Here is a 27,767-nt window from a genome sequence, read left to right as displayed (position 1 = left end):
TGCCTCGTCCAGCTCGCAACCCGTCCTCGTCTCCTTTTAATTACAACACATAGACTTTTTTGTCGCCTGTGTACCAGAGAGTTAGCTTTAAGGATACCTTTGGCTCTTTACCTATACAACATAGCACGTCACTCGTCGTGTAAATTTTCCGCCTTTCGAAGCCGAACGACGCCATTCTCAGGTATTAGTCGAATGCTTTTTCATGTCCAAAAGACCTTGCAGCCTTTTACCAACATACTATACTACTACGCAACAATGATTAAGAACACAACATTTTTCACGCTTCGTAACACATACAAAACGTCAAACTAAACACTCGCCATATCTTCCTTACACCGAAAAAGCCATTTCACAAGGGTGTGTTACAAACGGCAGTATTCGTATGCTGAGACTCGTACTACATATAAGGCGACGTAGCGTAGCATACACACACAAAAAAAAAAGACAAGAAAAACAAGCGTCAAGGGCTCAAAAACAACATACAACTTACACCATGCTACCTTTCATTCAGCCTCTCTGTACAAAACTATACTCTTCGCCTTCTCACCCTGCCGCGACTCTATTCGGATTTAAATGCCAGAAAAACGGCAAATTGTTGATTTCGCCGCAATTTCTTTCTCTCGGAGAGGAAAAAAAATAGGCTAACAACAAAAGAAAAATATTATAAAAATGCACAACAAATGTCGACCTTCTTTGAGAATAAAAATCACTATGATTATTCGCATGGAATTCTGTCGGCGAAATAAAATGAAACAAAAACAGCGTCTCCGAATACATCAACATGACGGGTGAATTTTCCAAATTAGTGAAAACGACGAATGCGAATACAACATCGACAAGGCCAGAAATACTCGTATAGTAGAAAAAATCAAATTTTTTCAATTTCTTGAAAAATTACGTTCATTCCAGGATGGATTTTTGAGTTTTGGTCTAGAAGTTGAGCATTTTTAAATTCATTTTTCAATTTTTTTGCGAATTTCCAAAAATTTAATGTAGTCTCATTTCTTATGAACAAATCAAAATAATCAAATTGACCATCAAGGCTCACAAATTGGTCCATATCTTATGAAAAAAATCAAAATTTAATCAAATTGACATTCAAGGTTTAAATTGGTTCATTTCTCATGAAAAAAAATCAAAATTTAATCAAATTGAAATTCGAGGCTCAAATTGGTTCATTTCTCATTTAAAAAATCAAAATTTAATCAAATTGACAATCCAGGTTTAAATTGATGTATTTTTTCTCATGAAAAAAAATCAAAATTCAATCAAATTGGCATTCGAGGCTCACATTGGTCCATTTCTTATAAAAAAAATTAAAATTTAATCAAATTGACATTCAAGGCTCAAATTGGTTCATTTCTCATTTAAAAAAATCAAAATTTAATCAAATTGACAATCAAAGTTCAAATTGGTGAATTTCTCATGAAAAAAATCAAAATTCAATCAAATTGGCATTCGAGGCTCACATTGGTCCATTTCTTATAAAAATATCAAAATTTAATAAAATTGACAATCAAGGCTCAATTTGTTTCGTACCCTGTTTCCGATCTCCCAAATCGATTGGTTATGGTTTCGAACTGTTCTGGAACCTCCAACGGATTTCAGGATCTTCAGTTGTAAAAAAAAAAAAAAAAATGAATAAAATAAATACATTAAAAATCTGATCAAATTGACATTCAAGGTTCAAATTTGTTTCGTACCCTGTTTTGCGACCTCTCAAGTCGATTGGTGATGGTATCGAACCGTTCTGGAACCTCCAAAACGGACTTCAGGATCTCCAGTTGTCGAAAAAACGCTGTAAGTAAGCTGAAAATGGAATTCAGACCTACAAAATTGGATTCACCTACTGGATTTACCTTCTTCGTAATTCTATCGATCGATTTGGACGAATATTTTCAAAATCTTTTCGTGCCAATGCAAATTTGTAATTTTATAATGCAATATTTTTTCAAAAAATAATTGCAAAAAGGAATTTTAAATTTCAACCTGCACTAAGAGATTTTGACAATAGGGTACGTACCTAAATCGATCGAAAGGGTCACAAAAATGGTGAATCCGAGTTTATAGGTCCTGAATTTCATTTACACCTTTCTTTCAGTGTTTTTTTTTCTCAACAACAACTGCAGAATTCGAAAATTCACTTAAATCTCCAGAACGGCTTGAAACCTTCAATAATGTACTCGAGATAGCGGAAAATGGAGTACAAACTAAATTCAGAGAGTCCAATTCACTTTAAGGAAAGAAAAAAATTATTCAAACTTTTCAACTTGAAAAACAGCCAAAAAGTAACAAAACTGTAAGAAAAAGTAGCCAAACGTGACCAAAAACTGTCAAAAGTACCCAAAATAATTCATTTTTTCCATTTAAGAGAACAAAATTTCAACTATTCGTGAATTAAATTTTCGTCCCTCCCTGCCTTCGTCAGAGTAAAAAAAAAGGCTCATTTAAGGGGGGGGGGGAGGCGAAAAGCCTGAAACAGATATGCCGAATATACAAAATATAAGGAGTTGACTTTCAAAGTGGCCTTTCTAAAAAAAGTTTCAATTTCTTTGGCATCGGCATAGTGCTGAACCACACTTACAATCGTGTAGTCCTGACCAGAGCCCTTCCTGTGCAGGACTATACGGATGGAAGTGCGATTCGGCACTTTGGTAAAAGCTTTGAAAAACTGATGATTCGAAAAGTTCAACGTCATTGTAGATGCGAGAAGTTGATTTTATCGCTTTTACATTTTCAAATTTCAAGAATAAGAATTACGTAGTTTTCGGGAAATCGTAATTTTTCAAACGTATAACAACATCCTGCTTAATTTGTACCTTAGGTGGCCATTTTCCAAATTTTGAACTTTTCTGGCAATTTTTCTTCAAATTTTGAGTCAAAATATTGAAAAAAGTAAACAAAAGTTACTTCACTTAGAAACCTTATTAGAGAAAATACATAATATCAACTTTTAGGAACCAATAATGGAAAAAGTAACCTCGTTACAGGCTCTCTGCAAATTTTATGTCAATCTGATCAAGTTTTGTTTCTTCCCAAAATAAGTGAACCAAATTTAATTAGAATTTTCAGAAATTCGTCCAAAATTCGGAGTTCTCATTTTAATGCTGCAAAACTAGAAAAAAACACAGTTGATAGAAAAGTTGCCAATCTAAAAAATTGAAGGGAAAATACAGGGGTCGGCATAAGTTAGTATTCCGATTTGCACAAACGAAAATTTTTTCAAATGAAAATGATTTTTTTTTTCTGTAGTGACATAGCGGGGGAAAAAACTATTATTACCAAAGTGTTGGTGGGACTTCCACGAACACAACGCACTACCTACAAGACCTTCTATCTACCCATTACACACAACAGGGTGTTAAAAAGAACGCATCAGTTTTCGAATAGGAATACTAACTTATGCCGACCCCTGTATTAACGCTTCTTCAAACAATTTTCGAACAAAAATATTTTCAGCCGTGGGAAGGGTGGTACAGCAGAGCTAAAAAAAAAAGAAAAAAAATCATGCTGGATTCAAAAAAATTCAAAATACGTACATAATTATTAAAAAGTTGAAAATACTGCAATCGTAGAAGAGTAATTTGAAATTTCCAGCGCATAGGTACCTATTTTCAGTCACATCAACTGTGATCATAAAATATCTCAAAATTTACCCACTCAGCCACTGTCCTTTTTTTATGAATCAAGGCTTTCCAGAAATGAATCTTGACACACAAATTCATCCTGACTTCAACCAGTAAAATGACAGAGAAAAGTACAAAACCCTAAATATTATCAATTACCTATCATTGATCAAATGAGTGGGAAGGAGGGAGGAGGAAACTCCTAGGCCAATAGTACGGGTCGTTAGATATTGTTATGTTTAATAAAAATCCATGATTCAAATTAAATCAATGTCTCCAAATAACAATCAAAAAAAAAAAAAAAAAAAAGTAGAGATCAGTACAAAAAATTAGTTACTCTTTGAAAATGATATTATCTATGCCTCATTGATCCACCCTAGAAAGCTTTTTGAATCGAGAATCATCACATTTGATCTTGAAAACAATGCACCTTACGCGAATTAGATAAGACGAAAGTTCGATAGGTATCATTTTGACCACGAATACTGAAAAAGTGTACAAAACAAACCATCCAAATACACTATCAAAACACCATCTCGTACATCGACCACAATAGTCGATTCCGACACTCGCATGAAATCCTACAAAAGAAAAACATTTCTGCACTCGAAGAAAGGCAACAACCACGAAAATAATTTTACAAGTGTTCTTACGAGTACAATACAAGCGTTGCAAAATAATAAAAAGACTCGGATCTCGCCAAAAAACGAGACGAAGACGAAAGAAATTCCACCAGCATCTCCCTTGCCTTGAATTCATCTTACCACTTCCTCGAATTACTTTTAAATAAAATCCCGCTGCAACATCTGCGACCACTTTTAATTACGAGCTATGCTCGATAACAAGACAAAACTGCTGCAAAAAAAAAACGCTCGCTACTTTTAATTTCTTTAATAATAGCACATCGAAATCGTTGTTGAAAAACTCGAATAGTGGCGAAGGGAAAAAGAACAAACGTATTTATTCCCTACAAGCTGGCAATCTCTTTGAATGGTTGACAACTTGACGAGTCGAAATATCCCATCGGGGGATACTTTTATAAAAATTAAAAACAGTTCATCGCGGTATTAGCATTATACTTTCGAGCTAACGACGACTTGACGAAAAAAAGCACCCATTTCTTAGGTCAAATGAAAGGGTTTTGGTTGAGTACCGTGCTCAGAGAGATGCAAAAGAACAGTCAATTTATACTTTTACGTGATATGCGTTTGTAATTGTGGTTAACTCATTTGGAAATTGGTTTTTAAAAATAAAAATGGAAATCTGAGAAAAAAATACTGTTCTAAAATGATGGCATTTTTTTTTACGAGACTTTAAAATTTGATATTTCACAATCGTATTTAATGTCTGACTGAATAATCTTACATCTCTGCGCGCTGTATTCCAGTAAATATAAGAGTATTATTAAGAGAATTCGATTAAAATTTAAAGTTACAGTTACCTCGTCGTCAACAGATGAAGATCTGCTGTCACCAACCGCCTTGCTGCCAGCCAGTTGCTGCGGAGGTCTATCAGTCAGACAAGTGACGACGTTAAAACCGCCGGAAGCTCGTCGCAATCTAATATTTTCGACGACGACAACCTCGAGCACAACGGTACCTCCACTGCCACCAATATTCTCCACAGCCGAATCGATATCGGTTACAGATTTTATAATAACTGATGGCATCAGAATAAGGTGTTCCAGAGATGACGAAGTATTCTATACGACAGGATGCGAAAAACGACTACTGACGTGGTTACGTTCCAGTCTAGATATATTATTCGTATTAGGTTACTGCGTTATATCGTTCCTTAAATTATGCTTCCTCGGTATTTTACGGTAAGCATGTTTTATAATACTCATTAGTATTTAAATTGATTATTTAATTTAAATTTCACCTTCCACTTTCAATAATATTTGGTGAGGAAATTTTCAAAAAATGGAATAATATTTGAGCAAAATATTGTAAAGGAGGAAATGAGTGAAGTGAGCAAGGTGGGAGCGGGGCGACAAACAAAATATACACGAATAGGTACGTACGTATTTTAAAACTTCTTCGTCGTTTCCTCCGAACGAAAGTATATGCAACCCATTTCACGCAATAGTATAAAAATAACTGCAGGCAAATCATCGAAGGCAGAACAAAAAATGTTTCGCTTAAACGAGCTCATTTACTACGCAACGAAATCAAACTTCAAGTTATCGGAAAATACAACGACACTACCAACATTTCACCCGAAATTGAATCACAATGTGAAGAAGTGATGGAAATATGTACATTTTCAAAGAAAATTCTACATTAAAAATCATAAACAATCGTTGACTTACCTTCTCAAGTTTCCTTATTCTTACAACAGAAATTAATTGTACTCACCTGAAATAAAAAACAAAACAATGTCGATTAGTACATAGTTATTTGACAAATTGACAGTTACTCGTATATGAAAATATCTAGAGCATAATTATGCTTCTTATACATAGAAAAGTAAATATCATACGTACAAACTCTTCTCCGTTTTATTAGTTGGGATTCAACTTCGTAAATATGCTACGAACGTATTTTTAAATGCATCAATACAACCAAATTAAAGTAAAAAATGGACGAAAATGAAATTACATACTCTAAGTTACGCGTATTTAAAAATTGAACGTCACAACGATGAAAAAAAAAAGTTACTTTATAACAACGAAAACGTAATTTAGACTGGCTCAATTGGCGGCCGAATATTTTTGTTTCTTAGAATAATGTGCTTCAAAACCACATGGCGGCTACTTTTTTTTTTTTTTTTTTCAACAGGTTATTTAGATCAATTTTTTAAATTTTCCAGTCTCTTCAAAAATATCAACTGAACTCAAAATAGCGAGAAGAGAAGGCTTTGAAATTATTCAAGCCGGAACTATTTGAGGCTTAAAATGTTTCCTCTTTTGAAGAGAATTTAAAAAAGTGAAAAAAATAAGATATAAAATTTAAGTTTATTGAGGAAATGAAAAAACAAAACTCAAAATTTTGGCCCAAAACAGGACTTTGAATGGCACTTGAGGTAGAAAAAAAAACTTTTTGGCAGTTTTGGCAAATAAATGAAATTTTTTTGAACATTTTTGCAGTCAAACAACACTTCTTTTGGCAATTTTAGCAAAAAAACAAAACTCTTTTGGCCAAAATGAGACCTTTTTGACAATTTGAACAAAAATTAGGTTGACTTTTCGGTAATTTTGGCAAAAATAAAAGCTCTGTTGGCAATTTTGGTAAAAAAAAGATTTTTTTTCATCATCTAAACAGAAATCAAGGTTTTTTATGACATTTTAGAAAGAAAACAAAGACTTTTTGACAAATGTGGCAAAAATGAACCTGTCTGACAGTTTTGGCAACAGAAAACAAGACCTTTAGGGCAATTATGGGAAACAACAGAACTTTTCATGAGTAATTTTGAAAAAAAAGACTTTTTTTGACAAAAAATGGGACTTTTTGAACAAATAAATGTAACTATCAGATAATTTTAATAAAAACTGAGAACTCTTTTCAACGACTTCGGCAAAAAACCAGGACTTCTTGGACGCCTGAAGAAAAATCAATACCTTTCGGATATTCAAGCAAAAAGCAGAGTATTTCTCGATATTTTTGATAGAAATTAGGAGGTTTTGCCAATTTTGGCAAAAAAATATAGTTTCTTACAATTTTGAAAAAAATAGTGATTTCTTACAGCATCAACAGAAAGAGGGGGAGGGCGAATTACCATCTCCTGGTGTGAAGAAATAATAATAACAAAAATTTCCGAGAGGCGAAGGAATTTTTTTTCTTTAAAAATGAAATAAAATCCACCATATTACATAATTCTTGATCAATATACGCATACATAGATGATTTTATCAAATTCTTCGATTTTGGAATGGAAATTTTTCAACGTTTATGCCATTTCCATGACTTTTCATGGAGGATGAAATTTTCTCATTTTTACAGGTTTTCTCCCCGATTAGCGCAATGGCAATTCTAAAATTGCCATTTGTCACTTTTTTGGCAAATGGTTGGCAAATTGAAAATGGAATAATTTTGCCAATACTTTTGCCTAGCTTTTGCCAATATTTTGACATTATTGGCAAAAGAGTGGTGAAACTTGGATTAAAATGGAAAACATGACAAAATTGCCAACAATGGCACTTCTGAGAATCGCTGCAGAACAGATGACACTCTGTTTATGCTAGTTTTGACAAAAATTTGCCAACATTGACAAAACCGTGGCAAAAAAACTATTTTTTCAGAAAAAAAATCATATACTTGAATGAGTTTTGAACAAAAAATGTTGAATTCACCTAAAATATCCAGAGAAGACATGAGTCTAGCCACAGGAATTTTTTCAACAATTTTTGACCTCGCAGGGGAGAGATATTGACAAAAGAAAATTTTAAACCCCCACAGGCCCACATCTCCAAACTTAATTCAAGCACACAAAATTTTTTTCTTCCAAGAATATACGTGCATGAGTAGGTCTAGGTACTACCTACATATAAATTTGAAATTGAAATTTTTTTCAATTTTTTTCTCCAAGTGGGTAATCTTTAAGAACTTGAAAAACACTCAAAAATGTGTTTTGTGTGTCGTGACACCTTCAAAAAAAGCGAAATGTACTGCCAGTGATGTGATGTAGGTTTGAAATTTTGCGTGAAGGCCTCTAAAAGTAGTAGAATATCAAACAACTTCTTGAATACCTCAATTTGAGCCAATAGACACCCCCTCTGGCCCCTCCCCCAATTTTGGGCGAAAGTAGATTAACAATATGGGTATGGTTATCACATGAATCGAACCCACTGCATACGAATATGAAGTTAGATTTGCAGTTGACTTTCCTAAGGGCCACATTGAGGAAGGAGGTTGCCCAAAAATTGAATTTTTCGTGAAAAATGCTTCATTGTAGCGCTATTTACGCCTTGATCGGAAAGGTTGCATGGAATAAATACGCCATAATGAAGCATTTTCACAAAAAAAATCAATTTTTGGGCAATCCCTTCCCTTCCCAATGAATTCAAAATTCTTTGATCAAAACTTGTTGAAAGAATGACTTTTTCTTTTAAAAAATCGTTTTTTTGCCATTGTGGACAAGGGGATGGGGCGAGGGAAATTTTTTTGGGTCCGACATTGTTTTTAAAGGTACCCAACAATGTTTCATCAAAATTTAAAAAATCCGAGGGCAGGGCATATCACTTAGTTCACCCAGTAGTACCCTTAAATGAAAATTTAAAACATTACAACGCAATGACAAACAAATATATTCTTTTAAAGCCCTTTCCCTAATAGTGTAGGCATAGTCTAGTGGTTAGGGCATTTGGTTAGGAATCGTAGGGACCCAGGTTCGAATCCCCGTTAGGTAGGTAAATATTTCAGGGATTTTTCGTAGGAAGAGTTGAGCTGAAAAAATACTTCGAAGTGTATACATGACAGATCGCAAAACAAAAATCAGAATTGCACCTTCCAACCCCCTCATTTTAATTTTTGAAAATTGAGTTCTGAAATATAATCGCCAAAAAACTGCCACCAAATGGTAAAAATAATAATGCCAAAAAACCGCCATTACTTTGCCATTCAATGTCAAAGACCAACCTTTTGCCATAATGGCAAAGCTGTAATACTGCACGCTCATTGGCTGGAGCTTTGCCATACGCTAACCATTTTTTTGCCATTAGTACACTTTTTGGCAATGGCAAAATAATTTGCCATCAGCGCTAATCGGGTCATGTGTGGCCAACCTGCATGAGAAATGTAGATGAGTAGGAAAAAATTGATTCTGAAAATGCTTACAGAATAAGTTGAACTAGATTTTTATTCTGTAATAAATAATAATATTTAAAAACTGAATTAATGATGGAAATATTACGAAAATTCTTCAATTATGAGCGTACTTATAATGTGTGAAAATTCGTACATCGTTTTACTCCTATAGTTAATGAGGTGAAATACCTCAGAACTTGACTGAAGAAAACAAAAATTTTAACCGAAATGAAGGTATACTGAAGGTACTCACGTACCAATCAAGAACTGGAGGCAGCCCCCCCAATTGAATTTCAGTTTGCAAAAATTTATACTGTCTTTCAGAGACGTGATTTTTCCTAAATTTTTCCAATTTTCTAGACCAACGTTTTCAATTTACCACTTTTCTAAAATTATTGAAAACATCGAAAATTCACCTCACTCATTTAATTTCATTGATTTAATACTCTGAATGATTAATAGTCAGGAAACAGTATAAGGCCATTAAAAACGCGCAAAGACTTAGGAGGGAATAAGAGGGATTTGAAATGTCCCAAAAAACTGATGTTGAATGGAATTTCAGTTCAAAAAAAATGTACATATTTCGAGTTGAAAAATTGTGAAAAAATTTGGGAGCATTCAAACTTCCTTCCACATTCACATCCGATTTCGAATCTAATCATGTCCCAAATCAGAATATTTTATATTTTGATTCATAAAGTATATATGCTCTGGAATTGACAAATTCGAATCTTCCTCAAGAAAACACTATTGCAACTGTCTAGGAAGAAAACCCCATGTGTGAAATATCTCATCCAATATTTCAATAATTTTATGTCGGTAATTCATAGCGAATTCTAAAAATTCGAAGATGCAACAAATCGACAACAATATTGAAATTAGACACTTAGACAGTTCTTAAAATACCTACAACAAAATTGAAAACCAAACCTATTCCTTTTGGATAGAAAATCTTAAACTTCCTTCCAAATTCATGAAACATTCTTTCTTCCCTCCACTGTATTCCAATCAATATTTCCTTCATCGTTTTATTCTTTATTGAAAGTGAATGTTTTCCCTGAAAAAAAATTCTTTACCCAGTTTTAATATTATTCGGACGCGAATAATAAATTCAATATTAAATTTGAACGTTCTTTTTTAGATTAGTCGATTTTTTTGCCACTCGTTGAAGGTTTTTTTTTCGCCTTCAAACACGGAACTATGCTTTTTACATACCGTTGCGTAGAGCAAACGAGCTCGACGACAGTTTTTTCGGTTGAAAATCAAATTTTTGCAGTTTTTACGAGCCTTTGGCGATATAAGCGTACTATGTAGTGTGTATAGTGTTATATACGAAGAGAATTGCCATCAGCGTTTCGAAACAAAATACTAGAATGGGTCATAAAGATGTAGACGAGAAAAAAAAAACTTATTTCTTTACATGGAGATTTGAATGTCGTCACGAAAATATGTATAAAGGTAATGGGTATATTGGGTACCTAAATCACGCAGTTAGGGAATATTTTTCACTCTTTTCGCTGTTACACATACGAATAATATGTGCCTGTGTACGTAAAACGGCGTGAATATTTGTGCTCGAGATTCGAGCAAAGCGTTGATATTATTCGCCTTTGGTGATAATTAATGGTTTAGGTATCTGTTTGTATGTTTATATACTGATGGTTTAGAGATATACTTATGTAAGTGTAGTAGCTAGAGCTACGTGCATCTTACGGGGGTAATTTTGGCCCGGTATCGCGAAGTATAATATTTTCTACCAATTATAATCTCGGTAGACGTGTATTCCTCGCGAGTAATGTAAAAGGTCCGCCGCCCGGAACAAAGCGAAGGAAACGTTTATTTATTGAGCTCGTAGCACACGAATGTGTATACTATAATACACCTCGTTACCGAATGTGGCTTCTCCATTCATAGATGTGTATGTGTAAGAGTGTACAGTATACATACATATCGATTGTACGTCATAACCGAGTCGAAATGAATTTACGTATGTCGGCGAGCACGTAAGACTTTATTCGATGACGTATGAAGGTTTCTATTCCACCCTGTTTTCTCCTCCCTTCATGGAAGTACATTATTTCAAATGATAGAAATAGCTTATAGTGCTATGTTTCAAGTTTCTATTTGAATTTTTGGTGGTTTTTCTTCCGAGTTTGAAATAAGACTGTGAGGAAGGGTTGTACTCGAGTCTTTTGTATAAACGTACATTGATTTGCATAGGAATATGTACGTCGAAATTCGATGGAATACACGACTAACGTGACCTGAAGTGAAAAGGAAGGGAGGTTTCGTTAAGATTGGTAGTGAATCTCGTGAGGTGAGGATTCAAATACGAAAATATCAAGAAATATGATAAAGATTGATTATATCCCATTCATTGAACAGTTGCATTGATGAGCTATCAGAAAAAAATAATGGAATTTGTGGTCAAAGCGATTTAAATAAGAAAATCAAAAATTAGCGGATGAAAGAAACACTTTTCATGGGAAATTGATATCAGAGGCAGACAAAATTTTCTTCCCATTTTTCGGTTTTTTTGGTCAGATTCGAAGGTTAAGTTAAATTGAAGTAAAGCAAAGCTTGAGCTGGAAGCATGAAATCTAAACCATCAATTCTCATACTAGTCTAAAAAATAATCCTTTAAATTTATATAAATACCGAGGTATAGTACCTACTTCATTTTCAAGTATACATAAACGATTAACCACGCCATGAAACTTTACAGGTATGAAATACGAGAAATGATACAAAAAATTAAGATTTTACAAAGTGAGCAACACAATAATGCAGAATGTCAAGATACTTCGTTATCAGGAGCTCAGAAATTCCAACAGATACGTCGATACGACCATAATGGTAGTGTAATGGGAGTAGCACAACCCCTACTCGAACGGCATAACATGGATGCAGGTAAATTACGCTTACGTACTTCAAAACCTCTTAAAATATTGTCAGGTAACTCTGTTTAGAATTTAAACTGAATTTGTAATCACAGCAGAGGTCTCAAGAGAGCTCGAAAAAATCACAAAATGTCATTTGACTATTTTTTCCAAGGCGAAGATGGGAGTCAAAATTTTTTTCTTTGTAATTTTTCAATGTCATCGAATATTTTACAATTTTCTTGAGAGGGAGGGAGATATTTTCTCAATTTCGATTTTTCGTTCCTGAAAAATTCAATCATTTTGTACATTTCTCATGGGTTTGTTTTTAAAAAATGTTACAATTTACTTTCTGAAAATTACTTCCAAAAAAGGGACCCGAACGTGTTTTTTCCCAACTTTTCTGTTGTAATTTTCAATCACTGAAGTAGGAACTTCTAAACAGTTTGTAAATAGAGGGTTTCGCGATTAAGTTTTTTGAAATTGAATGAAGAAATGGAATAGTAGGATTAGCAGGCTTGAAGTTTCAAAAAAAGTAGCCAAAAACGTCATTAAACACAAGCAAACTATTTCAATACAGAAAAAATTACAAAAAAAAAAAAAAAAATTGAAAAACATTTTGTCTAAATTTAAAGTGAAAAAAAACAGAACATTCTAATTCAAATCCGAACAAAAAACTTCGATTGAGATTTACACAATTTCAGTAGCAAAAGACAAAGTTTTTTGTGGGCTTTTAGGATTTTGTTGCAAAAAAGCACTAATTATGTATTGAAACTTTTGGCGAAAAACGAGATCTTTTGGCAGTTTTGATAAACCGCAAATTTTTTTACTATATTTGGGTGAAAAATCGAAATTTTCTAGTAATTTTTGGAAGTAAAGTGACTTTTTGGCAAATTGTTTGAAAAGTAAGACTGACAAATTCAGCAAAAAATAGAACTTTCAAGCAATTTTTGGCAAAAATCAGAGCTTTTTGACAGAGTATGAAAATGAGCTAGACTTTGGAGCAATTATTTTCAACAAAATGAAACTTTATGGAAATTTTTTTGCAAAAATGAGACAATTTTTAAAATTTTTTACAAAAAATGTTTTTTAAGCAAAACTTTTATAATTTTACGAAACTCCAGCTTTTTAGCAACTTTTGGCAATGATCGAAAATTTTAGGAGATTCCCTTTAGATGAATTTTCTTAGTAACAATATTGAAAAAAAATTATTTTAGCAATTTCGATTTTTGAAAGAGTAATTTTAGTAGTCAACATTTGGAAAAAGTGACCAAGAGAGTTACTTTTAGTGATTTATGGTAACTTGGTTAATGGTTACCTACTTGAAAAATAACTCAGTGCGAGCTTTGATTAGATAGGTAATCTAGCAAGATTGAGACCAAATTATATTCAATCTACAAAATGAGATGATTACCAAAATAATTCGTAACAAAGTTCTAGAAATGACCACTTTTCTTCACTTTCACCCGCTTTTAAAAATAATCTACAAACAAAAAAATTCAAATAAAAATCAAATATAAAATACTAAATTACCATAAAAAATGTTTCATCTTGCTTAGTTCACTGAGAAAATTTTTACCAGGCAGAACAAATTTCCTCCAAAATTTTATATTATGAAATGTCCTTCGGGGAGGATGGGGGATTATAAATTACTACAATTCAATTTCTAAAGCAGTTGGGCAGAAAATATAGCCAGAAATCTACTTCGAAACCACACCCGCTCCAATTAAACTTTCGAAGTCAAAAAATAAAACGAAACTAGAAAAATCTACTCGCGTAGAATGTAGCAAAGACAATATAGAACCATAATGTTTAGAACTCGCTGAGAATCTCATTTTCAAATGTCACATAGTTTTGAAATTTTATTAAAATACTTTCCTGACCTTATCGCAGCAGAAAATATAGTAAAATGATACGACCGCTTTAATGATAATAGCTTTCCTCGTGAATAGGGCGAAAATTAAGAAGGGAACTAATTAACACGAAGTTACTCGTTATTTTACAGAAATCAGCAACTCGATACGAAATTTTTTCTGTCGTAATCCACACATGCAAAAAAAAAAAAAAAAAAAAATACAATTTCAAACCAGTGAACCTAAAATGTTCCTTCTGTATATTCAAGTAATTTTCTTTCCTCTCGAGATGGGCATTATTTCAATATTATTTTGATTAATTCAACTCTTCAGTCCCTGTTCGCCTTTAGTAGGACAACTTCACTCGAGCTCTAAAGTACATACACGGATATTCCAATTCCACAAGCATATTATTTTTTATACAAGGGAAATTTTAAAAAGAAAACAAGGTTCGCAAAAACTATTACAAAAAATATACGATAGCGATACCTAATCCCCAACAATGAAAAACATTAATGAATTTACTTTCAAAGTCCAAAAACTTTATGCGGAATTTCCGCTTTGGAATATTTTTTAGAAAATTAATTTCTTCTCCTTCTCTCTAAGGAGAAAAATACAAATAAAAATATACAAACAAGCACCCGTTTTCTTTTGTTGGTGAAAAACTTGAATATCTACGGATTACTGTTCGTTATGAAATTGAATTCGACCATAACAGTGCATCGTGTTGAGAAAATAAAAGCAGTAAAATTCTAATAATATTGTATTTCATACCGGAAATATGGTTTGTGTGGCGCGGTAAAGTATCGTATTTTAATTGAAATTTATAAAATAAATTGTCATTCGAGTTGAATAAATCTCAATTACAAGTAGAACCTGAGCAAAAAGTGTAAAAAATTTCAGATTTTCAAAAATCAACAATCATTTGGAGTTATTTAGCTTTTTGAAATCGTTATTCAATAAGGAAACTTTTTACAGACAAAAGCTACTTGACCAAAAAAATCCTAGTACGTCAGTTCTAAATACCCTTCCACCTTCTCTCCCTCCCGTTCACCAATCTCTCTGCGACAATTTGTATTCTCAATATTATTCAACTCATTTTCAAGAGTTACAAAAATCTCAGAAGGCTACGAGAAGGAGCTAGAAATTGAGATTTTACTTCCTGATTTTAAATACACCGATTCCATCAATTTTTCAATCCCACCATCAATAATACGTGTCTCATCTCTGATTATAGATTCGACGCACAGTATGGATCGCGAAAACAGTTTGGCAGACGACGCCGAACTTTCGGCCACTTCGCCTCTGCTAATGCCGATGGAAAAACGTTCATCTCAAGAGAACATTGACTCTTTCCAAACAACACCAGCTCACCTGAATCTAACAAATCACCAAAGACATTTATCTTTACTAAACGCCGACACCGGTAACGATTCGGATACCAACAGCCATTGCGCGCTGATAATTCCGGACGAAGCTCGAGCGAAACGAGCTCAAAGGTCTTCGAACGGTAACAACAACTACGAATTACACGAGTTACAAGATTTAGACAGGATAAAAACCAGCAGAAACAGGAATAAGATTTGACTACGGCGATGCATCGCATTATGGGTAAAGCCCGACGAAGAATGCGTTAACTTTCCATTCGACATTACTAGATCCGAGTCAGAAGGTGACTATTGAACTACCTACCTACGCATCTAGGTAAATTCCTCCTCGATTTTAATTATAAATATATTCGTTGTATTTGTGTAATATAATTACGAAAAAACAATTTTTAATTTTAATGTTTTGTTTTATTTTTGTTAATTTTTTTTGCCCTTGAAAAAAAATTGTTCTCGACTGTTTATTTCTTCCAATGGTACGATACGAAACCTCTCTCTCTTCAAGTCACCGCAGCAAAAAATCGATTTTAGGCGACAATACCTACATAGTCGTAAAAAAAATGAAAAGCATTTCCCTGTTGTGCAAATTATAAACAATAACATTGACGATTCGAAAATATTACGAGTTTACGTTCATTAAAAATGTTGGCAATTTGAGTAAGTTTATAATTGTTTTATGAGTAGTTGGTCGTATTGAAAAATTTCGAAAACTTGATCCAAACTAATTTCTAATCGAGGCTTCATGATTAAAATGATCAAAGGAAAAATACAATACCACGAATTGAAAAAAAAACCTATCACATAACGAAATTTTTCAACGAAAAGCTTCCCCTAAAGTGAAAAAGTTGAATGAAATGAGCAAAAGCAAAATAAAATAAATGACGATGTGGAGCAAACCAGGCTGTTTGAAAAATTGACTGACATTCCCCAAAAAACGTGAGAATTAGACTAACACCAACTGAAAACCAGTTTTTATCTGTCTCTAATGAAGTAAAAACTTTCGTCATAGCGCAAAGGTCAGATACCTACTAAAATTATTTTTAAATGTTTCGAATTAGTTTCGAAACATCAAATGATTACCTATCAGGTTTCACACGAAGGGAAATGAAATGAACGGTTCGAAACAATAATTAACGCTAATCAAATACATAAAAATTCCCAATATACGGTGTAAGAATATTTCGTACAACTGAATATAATACGCTTTTCACAGACAATTGTGTTAAATGTTAATTTGTTATCATGTATTCTTTTTTGTCTTTGTTTATGTTGATAAATGAAAATAAATTATGTAGATAAAGTGTATTATTACCATCGTGTAAACCAAGTCCTACCTGCAAAGGTTCATCAGGACGAACAAGGATATCCATATTTGATCCGCCGATAACAACCTACGATAAAACGAAACAAATACCACATTAGTCTGTAATATCAATAAACATTTCACATTTCAATACCCAATTCTAATCTCGTATTTAGCCAAATTTTTCCAAAAAAAGTAACTTTAGATAGCGACCAAAAAAATCCCGAAAAAGTGATAAAACGCGAGTAGAGAAAAATGACCCCTCCCCCCTCCACACCAAAAAAGAACGATTTAGATTTTTCTGGTTTCTACTTTCAAAAAGTTGAACTATTTAGCAAGTTTGTTATATTTTCTGTAAAAAAAATTTAAAAAAAAGAGACAATCTGTAGCCTTTTACTTAAAAATACGAAATTTTTGTAAGTTTTTGAAAAAGTAAGAATTTTTGATAATTGTGAACGAAAAGCAAAACTTTACTAATTTTCAGCAATGAACGAGTCTCACTGGGAATTTTGACAATGTGCTAATTTATTGCTATTTTTGCCAAAAGTAACTTTCAGAAAATCAAAAATTGTTTTTAGTAAGTTACGTAACTATAGTTAGGTAAATAGGTACCTATAGTTGAAAAGTAACGGAGTACGAGCCCTAAAAAAATCAGAAAAAATGACAATTTTTTACCACTTTCTTCGAAGGAAAATTCTTTGGGATGTCGACCGCACGAGTAGAATATTTTCTATGAGAATTTGTAGAACCAGATGATCTGAAAACACGACGACTTGTAACAAACAATTCAAACGTATTTATAAGCAATAAGCTCGGTTAAAAAAAAATCCACTGAAATATATTTACGATTGGAGAAATTTCTTCTCTTTCAAAGCGACTGCAATTTTACTCCCAACTACGGCGTTATTCTTGATAAGGGCGATATCTGTAAAAAATAAAGGTACCGTTATTAAATCTGTCACAAACTCTTTCATGAAAATTTCAGCGAAAATATACTCACTTGAATCTAAAGATCTGCCTTCGGTAATTTTACTCACTTCGCCGAGAATAAACGGAGTGATCGTTTTGCCCGATAAACCTTTCTCTTTAGAACATTTCAAAGCATTCTCTATAGCGTTTTGAATACTTTGCTCTTTGAAAAAGATACACGAGATTTTAGATTATTGATACAAATTACACAAAGAGGGAAAAAAACGTTAACGTAAGTTGAAAATACAAACCATTCAACGAATATTGTTCCGGAATAGGTACACCCAACAAAATACCAGATTCTAATCCTAGCTTCTTAACGTTGTATAATAATTCAGCAGCTTGAAGCGGAGTAGTGACATTGTACACACTTTGGTGACCACTTTTGCGAGTATAAAATGCGGGGAAATCTTTCGAATCATCGTACGTAACAACACAAACACCAAGAGTTTCCTGAAACCGTTCCTAATTAGCTTAATATGCTAACAAATGAGTTGATCGAGTTGGTAAACGACATGCATTAGGGAATAGATCTGCAATTAGTCTAATGTAGGTATCTGTTCAATTACCAAATATTCCAATGTACGACTGATGTCTAGAATCGATTTTATGCCACTGGAAACAACCATGATAGGACTACGAGATAATTCCATCAAATCAGCGCTGATATCCATACTTTCCGTTACATCGCGATGAACTCCGCCAATACCACCTGTTGAAATTAACGATTGAAAATACAGCTTGGACAGTTGTATTACATAACATTCGACGAATGAAGTGATTCGAATTCATACCTGTTACAAAGACATCAATTCCGACCAGTTTGGATACAACCAGAGTGCCAGCAACCGTAGTACCACCGCATAGACCCTGAAAATGGTCAAAGATCATCGTTACCAAACTCATACATCACCTATATTTCGAATTAGATCAAAAATGAATTCAACTTACACGACTAATTGCTACGGGGAAATCTCTTCTAGATATTTTGATACTTTCGGTATCCGACGAAGCTAAGACGGCCAATGATTGCTCATCCAATCCTACTTTAATGCGACCATTCATTACTCCAATTGTCGCAGGAACTGAACCCTGTAGAAAATTACGAATTCGAGTTGCAATTCACTCAAAATACAGAACACATGGAGTATTACGTAATAAAATTATCGTTTACCTGTTCTTTAACGAGTTCTTCGACAGCAAGAGCTGTCTGTAAATTTATCGGATATGGCATGCCATGAGTAAGAATGGTGGTTTCCAACGCGACCACCGGTCTATTTTCAGCCAAAGCTGTAGCTACCGGTTTAGCTACATCTATCAACGAATGACAAAATCGTTTCATATGTTGAAACATTTTAATATTTTTAATAAAATTACAACGAATAATTCAGAAAAACCCGACAAGAAACTCGAACGTAACAAAAGGAAGACGCGAACTCGAACAATGGCGGCGAAATGAATGAAACCTTTGTAGATTGTTCACATTTCCAGTCAACAAGCCAGCAACCAGTGCTAACCAATCAACCCCCACCAAATACAGTAGCCATATATGATAGCCAATCAGATTTCATCTTTCATCAAAAGCAGGATAGAACTTGATTTTATTCGATCAAAATGATCGAGATAATATTTGGCGGTATTTTCAAATTGTAAAATCATTTTTTGATGATTTTTTTTGAAGTTGATTTATTTATCATCTATGATTTCATTCAAAATTCAATTTTTCATCGGTCGTTGAATTTTAATCAGATTATTTTCGACTTTTTAGCAATTGAATTGAACTTATAGGTCTTTCTGTTCTTCCTGTCACACTGTGATAGATTAAAAGCATTGAATGAATGCAACAAATGGAATGAATGAAAAGCACAAGCAATCATATTTTTAATTTTAAAACATGAACAATAACACTATTAATGCAATGGTTAGTAAAACAAATAAAATAGGTATATAATTTATCGAATATGACTTTCAATACTGCATAATAACAATGTTAACAAAGCACCAGGAAAAAATGTGAATAAGTACTCAAGTTTTATTATAAAACCAATTGCAATAAATTTCAAAGAACGAAAACATTTACTTCAAAATCATAATCAAAGGAAAACAAAAAAATGGTTAACATAAAATAATTATCTATTAGCTAATTAGATAAATCAACGTATGACTAGTCATATAAAAATAAATATTTTTGGTTTTAAATTTCGATACCGCCGTTATCAGTGAATATTAAATTACTAAGACCTTCTCTAGAATCGAACTTATCATAATAAGGTGACCGTTTACGAGTGAATTCTAAATCGAAATCAGCATCGCTGTTATATTCACTAATAGACTGGCTACTTTCTTCCGAATTCATCGGATTGGAAATAACTTCAACACTTCCATCTACACTTAGGGACAAATGAGAGCCAGACTGGAACATAAGAGATTGCTGGAATAAATCGTAATGAGGTAAAGCATCGTCGTCGTTGCCATCGCTGAATGTTTTATCGAATGCACCGGTGTTCATCATTTGATTTTGAATCATTTCCAACCAATTGGAATTATGCCACTGGAATTTTTCCAACTTGACACGTTCGGTCCACGTATCATCGAAATCTTTGATAATATCGAGACAGGCGCGACAGATTTTACGAATATTTGGATTATTATCGTGCAGCAAATCGATAAAGTAGAGCGGTGCGTCTGTTTTCTTCGTGACGAAATCTCGAGTCAGCGGATGTTGCAGAACTTGGTAGAAAACGAATATAATTTGTAACACGACCTCGTCGTCTTCTTGTTTATCTTTGATGTGGTTTATCAACAACGAGAGTATTTTCTTTTGGAATAAGGAATCCGCCATTGTCTCATCATAAGCGACTGTTCCAAGCAAGATGAGTATTTCTAATCTTATATCGTCGGTTACGTAATCCAGATCGGTGAAACATTTCTCAATTATGGGGAAAAGCTGGAATTTCTCAAATAATGCGTGGTAATCGACATCGACGGTAGATAAATTCGCTAAGAAGCCGATACATTCGCTGGCGAATTCTTTATTGGAACGGATATACATCTTGATGGATTTAGCTATTTCCGGCGCATAAATCTCGAACATGTGTTTGGTATTGGCGTGAGAGACGATATTGCGAGCTATCTTCATGAAAATTGGATCTCTCGTGTTGAATGCTTTCTCCATAATAGTGCTGATGCATCGATAATCACACAGCGCTTCTGCGTTTTTATTATTCAAGGCTAAATTTACGCATAAAGCTTTGAATATAGGATCGCTACCGACTTCTTGATCTAAAACCATGTTAATAATGACGTTCATACTGTCTGTGTAAGCGAACATTGATTTGACACGATCATCCATCGTGAAATGATACAACAATCCGAGTATATATTTACGATTCTTCGTAGTTCGATATTTTTCTGCCATGTTGACCAACTCGGAAAGAAATCCGACCCGAATCATGTGCTCGGATAGTTTTCGATCGAAAGATAAATTAAACATTAACGGCAACAAGTTATTCAACAACGGATTATCTTCTTTCGACGATAGCATCAGCAATCGAGGTAACTTTTCGATAATGTCCATCGAAGCCATAGCATCTTTATTCTCTTTGTACACGGATAATTTCTGCAAAAACCTCACCACTACACAAAGCAACTGAATTGATTTTCTATCCAATGCTTGAACCAGTAACGTAACAATATTACGTCGGCGCATTTTATCTTGAATTTTCTCGTTTTCCGAAATATGCAACAGTAAGGAAAAACAAACGGTGAATAGTTGATCTTGTTTTTTAGCGATTACTTCAATTCGTTGAGGATTCTTTTCAGGTTTCAGGTGATCAGTAATTGAGACTGAATTCGGTATCAACGCCGAGTATCTTCGATTCTCTTCGTTCAATTTTAGATCGTCTTTTTTGTCATCGATCGCTAAGGAGTACCGCCGATTACTTTTAACTGGTATTTGACTTCTAACTTTTTGCGAATCTGGCGATACAGCAGATTTCACGCTACGTGGAACGGGTAACCTTGAACGAAATAGTTTACTTTTATCGGCTGATTCTTCCTTTGGTGTTTCAGCGCCGTTTTTCAGATCTTCGTATTTGTTCAACTCGTGAGTAATTATTTCGATGCAGAGAGAACCGATTTTCTGCTGGAGTAAGATGTGATGAAATATGCTATACTCGGAAAAACTTTGAAAAATGTTCACCAAATTGATGCTCAGATCTAAATTCTTTTTCCAATCTTCTCGTAGAACTCGATATAGTACACTTAATAACGATTCGTTTTTGGTTAATTCGTCTAAATTGGAACTATCTTTGCATAGTTGTAATATCAATCCGGAACCTTTTATTTTATCGGTCATTTCTTCGTAAAGTAATTCTATGTAGTTCTCCAAATCCAATAAATTAGCTTTTTCTTCCGTTTTACTCGCAGGTGGTTCATCGAAAGAAGAAGAATCTACGCTTTCGGTACTTTTTACTGATATAGAAGATGCACACTGACGTCTATACTGTAAATATCTCAACAGATGTTGAACTTCGTCCAGCTTCGAAGGATGAATTAGTTTACATTTGTTGATTACGTCTTTGGCTAGGGCAGCGCAATTGGTGGCCGGATTCAAGCTATGGAATCGAATCAGTTTTTGGCATTTCTTTTGGTCTCCAATCATGGGTTGGCCATCGTCACCCAAGATGAAAGCTTCAACTTCGTAATTAACGATTAGACAATTTTCGGTAGGGTGAATATCAACTGTACCAGTTTTCACTTTCTTCTTGATGTATCTTGCTTCGCCAGCGGGCATTGTGAAGTTTTTCGACATTGATCTTCGGAAGAAATTGTAATTGATAAGCGATGAATGCTTAACAGATGGCCATCAGGAATGGGAATGTCTTCGCGAATTTTGATTCAATAACAAAGCTAAGAGCACTTTTGGTTAGTTTGAAGAGTATTCAACTTGTAACAAGACAATTAAATAGTGATTGAAATAAAAACTTCGATAAAACACGCAAAATTAAATTGAATTCGATAACAAAATTAATTATTTTTCATTTCAGTTTTTGATCAGATTTTGTAATGACAACAACAACGATTGATACAAATCAACTGGATGAAGCTAATTTTTTTCATTTTCGTGGTTCATCCAGAAGAACATCTCAGACATTTTTTAAAACAGATTTTTAAAAATTTAAAACAGTAAAATGAATAATTTTCAAATGATTGAATTTTTAATTTAATTTTTCAATGAAATAAATGAATTAATTTACTATAAATACGCCCATTTTATAAAAAATGGTGAAATAATAATCATAAAAAACCGTTCTTCAGTTTCAAAAAGCCCAAAACTTGTAAAATCACTTCGGTGGAATTTTGCATAGATATGAACCCTAAACTGGATCGGCTGCTTACATTTAAAATGTACAGGAAAAAGTGAAGCCAAAAAATCAGCCAATCGCAAATCGTGTATTTCTCCGGAGGTGAATGCAAGATATCTACGGAGGGCGTGGCTTATCTCCGGAGGTGAATAGAATTTTTGCTTCACGAGCTTCCGATCCAGTTTAGGGTTCATATCTATGGAATTTTGTTTTGTTTTCACTCCCACTTTTGTACTAAAAAAAAATAATGGTGTATCAACTTTGAACTTTTCGTTTAAAAATTCTATCATGTTTTAGTTCGCTTTTAAAAGTTTAAATGCCTTTAATATCATTTTATAAAGGTCCGTTTTGAAGAAAGCTAGGCTCTGAGAAAACTTAATCATAAATCAACGTAACAAGATGAGTTTTTCCAGCGATGAGGTGAACTTCCTGGTGTACAGATATCTTCAAGAATCAGGTAAGCCGGATTCATTTTTAGTGAAAAAGCTTGAAAATCTTGTTTTTTGGTCGCATTTGTATGTAGCCACGTTTTAGAATGACAATATTACGTAACGTTCATGCGATTGCAAGTCGATAATGGTTCATATTATTCCAGGTTTTAAACATTCAGCGTATACATTTGGAATCGAATCACACATCTCTCAATCCAATATAAACGGAAGTTTGGTCCCTCCAGCGGCATTGATTAGCATTTTACAGAAAGGTCTCCAGTACACTGAAGCAGAGATTTGTATAGGAGAGGTTAGTTGAGAATTTAATTAATGAACGTGTTTGTAAACTGTACCACTTACTTGTTAATACAAGTAGAGAGTAATTACTCCGATAGATATGACACCGACCAGAATGAATACGCTTAACGAGTCGCTAGTATTGAATTTGACAGTCATTTGTGGCCCGAATTTTTCAACGCACGTGCTAAGATTGCTTATCTGCGTGTAATTAATGTAAACAGATTTTTTATAAGGATGTCTTAACATACTGTTGTTTGAAATCTGGCCGTTGTCTGGAGTGAAATTTCCTAGAGGAACTTTTCCAATGGTGATGGCTTCGTCGACGTATATTAAAGTTGCTATCATCAACGAACTAGATATCAACGCAGTAATAATACCGACGTGAATGAAAAATACATCCGACATATTTCTAATTTTATTCGCACGTTATGATGTGGTTTATATAAAATATGTTTTACGACCGCATGACTCAATACTCATAGCCAACAATTTCTTAAAATGTGTTTCATATACTTGAACTCGTGTTTCAGGATGGATCCGAGCAAAGACTCACGGAAGGATTATCTCTTATTGATGCAGTTATGCCCGATGTTGTCTCAAATAGATCGAACCATGTGGTCAAAGTAAAATCCGAAGGAGACATGCAAGTCGATGGTAACTTTTATTCTGTATTTTATGGTTTAAAAAAACTATGAACGTCTGATCAGCAGTTTTGTTTCGCAGAACCGATCAATGCAGCTCCTGTTGTTCCTGCAGCTACACACAGCGTTAATGAACCTGATATCGACAGCAGTTTAGAAATTCCGGCCAGCCGCTCGGTTGTACTGAAAGGACACGAATCTGAAGTATTTATTTGTGCATGGAATCCAACTAGCGACTTGCTAGCTTCAGGGTTAGTTCTGAGTGTGTAGACTGATTATTAGTCGAATTCGCTCAATACGAAATCTAATATTGTATTCGTTTTTAGTTCTGGCGATAGCACGGCTCGCTTATGGGATATGACGAACACAACAGTGCCTCTAGGACATCAGCAAATTTTAAGACATTGTATTCAAAAAGGTGGAACTGAAGTTCCCAGTAACAAAGATGTCACTTCGCTTGATTGGAATGTACGTTTTAATGGCAATGTCAACGTAAGTTTAATCAAAGTGAATCGTTACTGAAATGATTTTTTGTTTCAGTGTGACGGCACTTTGCTCGCTACCGGATCTTATGATGGTTATGCTAGAATTTGGAAAACAGATGGAACCTTATCGAGTACTTTGGGACAACATAAAGGACCTATTTTTGCTCTGAAGTGGAATAAACGAGGAAATTATATACTTAGTGCGGGTGTTGATAAAGTATGAATCTCGATACAGCGTACAATATTTATCTGAATTTTTGTCATTCATTGTATCATAATTATTATTTCTTTTCGAAAAGACAACCATCATTTGGGACGCAGCTTCTGGAAAATGCACGCAACAATTTTCGTTTCATTCGGCTCCAGCTTTAGATGTAGATTGGCAATCGAATAATAGTTTCGCATCTTGCAGTACAGATCAATGCATTCACGTCTGCAAATTAGGAGTTGATAAACCCATCAAATCATTCCAAGGACACACGGTTTGAAATTTTCACTTTCTGTTTTCGAGTTTTATTAACAAACCAAACTGATCATCTATTTATAATTTTAATTAGAATGAAGTTAATGCTATCAAATGGGATCCTCAAGGACTACTATTAGCTTCTTGTTCCGATGATATGACCTTAAAAATTTGGTCGATGAATCAAGAAGATTGTGTACATGATTTACAAGCGCACAGCAAGGAAATATATACCATCAAGTGGAGTCCTACTGGCCCTGGAACGAATAATCCCAATATGAATCTGATTCTTGCTAGGTTAGTTGATCATCCTTTCGATTAAGAACCATTGTTTCGGTTTGATATGTAATATTATTGTTTCTGCGTGTAGCGCATCGTTTGATTCAACGGTACGATTATGGGATGTAGAAAGAGGAGCGTGTATTCATACACTAACGAAACACACCGAACCAGTGTACAGTGTGGCTTTTTCGCCTGATGGTAAATTTTTGGCTTCTGGCAGTTTTGATAAATGTGTGCATATTTGGTCTACTCAGGTACCTACTTTAGTTTTCTTTCGTTAGCTAAAATTAAAGAAATGATTCTGATTAATAAAGGATTAAATATTTACAGAGTGGACAACTGGTTCATAGTTATAAAGGAACTGGCGGTATCTTCGAAGTATGCTGGAATTCTAGAGGAGATAAAGTTGGAGCTAGTGCTTCCGATGGAAGTGTAAGTATATTCAACTTTCCTTCGTTGATATTTTTTATTCATTCGCAAATTACAATGTATCATTTTCTTTCAGGTGTTCGTACTGGATTTGAAGAAATAATGTGCAATTTTCTACAAAACGCGGTCTCTGATGTATTACACTGCATTAATTTAATTCGTGCTTTTTCCTATACGAACTAGGTCAAAGTTGTAAAAATGTTCGAAGCAGGATATATTGATGTTGAGCCTTCACGATGATATTTTATTTGGGTCCGGGGGTTATAGTAAATTTTGTATATTTTTTATCGTAACGTGTTTTTTTACTTACTGTTTTTTCACTAATGTAGTGTAAAGCTTCTTAGACCTGTTCTATTTATGACTGTAAAATTTTGACTATTTTAAATGTATTGATTACAAAATAAATTATGTGAAATTTTAAGATTTCTTGATCCAATGGTCTCCAAGTTTAGCAGAAATAGAAATTTAAAACAGTCGCAGCAATTTATCGAAATTTGGCTCAAAAAGGTTCGATTCATTTGTCTTTCAAACCCCAAGATGATCAGCTCAATAATCATTACATATGAGTTCGAATCAAGAGTCAAACCAGAACACTGATAGACGATATACCAATTCAATTCCGATACATGTGATAAAACAAGAAGCTCGCATAAATCACGAGAAAGATCGAATGTTCTTTACGATACGTCTATGTACTAAAATAACAACAACAGAGTTTAAATAATAGTTTATTAAAAATCATAACACATTGAATTACGAATGAGCATCAGGAGGGATAGATCTGATAATATCAGAATCTCCTGGATCCGTCACGGACAAAGTACTGACACGGAAATATTTACCGCAGGCAGTTCCCAATTCGATATTGTTACCGGAATAATGATGAACTCCAGTCTTGGCCAACATAGCGTAATACTCGATTTCAGATTTCCTGTAAAAACCAAGCACATTTTAACAACTCGAATATACAAATACGATGCATATAATTAAAACAAGTTACATCATAGATCTGAAGTTCTCGATACGAGTAGGCGACACATTAGCAGTAGCACGATATACTCAAATGACATCTTTACACGACGCAGAATCGTGTATCATGAAAAAGTACAATTCGAGACTACTCCATAGGTCCCCTTTATCAAAAAAAAAATTATACCGAGGGGTATCCTACTTCTCAGTCTCACCTTAGTGGAGGTGTGTTATTGGAAATAATAACTAATTTCGCTTTTCCTTGTCTAAGCGTTTTCAAAGTTTGCTTGAATCCTAAAACGCATTTTCCCGACTTCATTACCAACTGAAGTCTGGTGTTGATGCTTTCCATCGCCTTTTTCTGAAAACATAAAAGATTTACGGTGACATGAGTATCGTATTGGGACGATTGGTCATCACATTGCATGGAAGTCGACTTGAAACACGAATAAATTATTGAGATATTGGAAACACTTACCGATTTCTTTTGAACAGCCATGTTAAGGTTGTGGATTTGTTTTTCTTATAAATAAAACTTGTAAAAATGCGAAGGATTTCACCAACAAACGCACAAAAGCTACGACTTGGCGATGAAATTAGAAAAGTTCCGATCGTGAAAGAAAATTTTTACAACGTGCATCT

At 33.9% G+C, this 27,767-nt stretch overlaps 5 protein-coding genes across 7 annotated transcripts in view; 2 read left to right on the top strand and 3 right to left on the bottom strand.

The window, feature by feature from the left end:
- LOC135841788 (uncharacterized) overlaps positions 1-16,787 on the top strand; it is a 282,222-nt gene extending 265,435 nt beyond the window's left edge. For 2 of the 3 annotated variants that reach the window (XM_065358975.1, XM_065358976.1), the window contains 3 exons: positions 5,058-5,448; positions 12,096-12,280; positions 15,340-16,787. In XM_065358975.1, the coding sequence (XP_065215047.1) occupies positions 5,058-5,448; positions 12,096-12,280; positions 15,340-15,689 (926 nt within the window). In that variant the 3' untranslated portion in view covers positions 15,690-16,787. The remainder of the gene's footprint in view (positions 1-5,057; positions 5,449-12,095; positions 12,281-15,339) is intronic. The other variant, XM_065358977.1, reaches the window with a different exon arrangement.
- LOC135840626 (pseudouridine-5'-phosphate glycosidase-like) lies at positions 16,717-19,378 on the bottom strand. The gene is made up of 9 exons (XM_065357250.1): positions 18,934-19,378; positions 18,711-18,851; positions 18,554-18,629; positions 18,329-18,471; positions 18,011-18,212; positions 17,791-17,922; positions 17,637-17,715; positions 17,466-17,547; positions 16,717-16,878 (listed from the first exon to the last, which is right to left on the bottom strand). Exons 1-9 carry the CDS (start codon positions 19,111-19,113, stop codon positions 16,717-16,719), a joined length of 1,197 nt encoding a protein of 398 aa, XP_065213322.1. The 5' UTR covers positions 19,114-19,378.
- A 233-nt stretch (positions 19,379-19,611) lies between these two features.
- Positions 19,612-22,835, bottom strand: Kap3 (kinesin associated protein 3). The gene has a single exon (XM_065358972.1). The coding sequence runs from the start codon at positions 22,570-22,572 to the stop codon at positions 19,954-19,956; it is 2,619 nt and encodes an 872-aa protein (XP_065215044.1). The 5' UTR covers positions 22,573-22,835; the 3' UTR covers positions 19,612-19,953.
- A 512-nt stretch (positions 22,836-23,347) lies between these two features.
- Positions 23,348-26,577, top strand: ebi. Its single transcript, XM_065358978.1, has 11 exons — positions 23,348-23,582; positions 23,721-23,866; positions 24,387-24,510; positions 24,580-24,748; positions 24,824-24,965; positions 25,038-25,199; positions 25,282-25,464; positions 25,540-25,742; positions 25,816-25,981; positions 26,058-26,159; positions 26,233-26,577. The coding sequence occupies exons 1-11, from the start codon at positions 23,525-23,527 to the stop codon at positions 26,257-26,259; spliced, it is 1,482 nt and encodes a 493-aa protein (XP_065215050.1). The 5' UTR covers positions 23,348-23,524; the 3' UTR covers positions 26,260-26,577.
- Positions 26,578-26,871: 294 nt separating this feature from the next.
- RpL30 (ribosomal protein L30) lies at positions 26,872-27,764 on the bottom strand. Its single transcript, XM_065358918.1, has 3 exons — positions 27,604-27,764; positions 27,341-27,486; positions 26,872-27,087 (listed from the first exon to the last, which is right to left on the bottom strand). The coding sequence occupies exons 1-3, from the start codon at positions 27,622-27,624 to the stop codon at positions 26,910-26,912; spliced, it is 345 nt and encodes a 114-aa protein (XP_065214990.1). The 5' UTR covers positions 27,625-27,764; the 3' UTR covers positions 26,872-26,909.
- Between the last annotated feature and the right edge of the window lie 3 nt (positions 27,765-27,767).

The sequence above is a fragment of the Planococcus citri genome, chromosome 3 (assembly GCF_950023065.1).
Source record: "Planococcus citri chromosome 3, ihPlaCitr1.1, whole genome shotgun sequence".
Classification (NCBI taxonomy): Eukaryota; Metazoa; Arthropoda; class Insecta; order Hemiptera; family Pseudococcidae; genus Planococcus; species Planococcus citri.
This window is presented reverse-complemented; position numbering and strand designations above follow the sequence as displayed.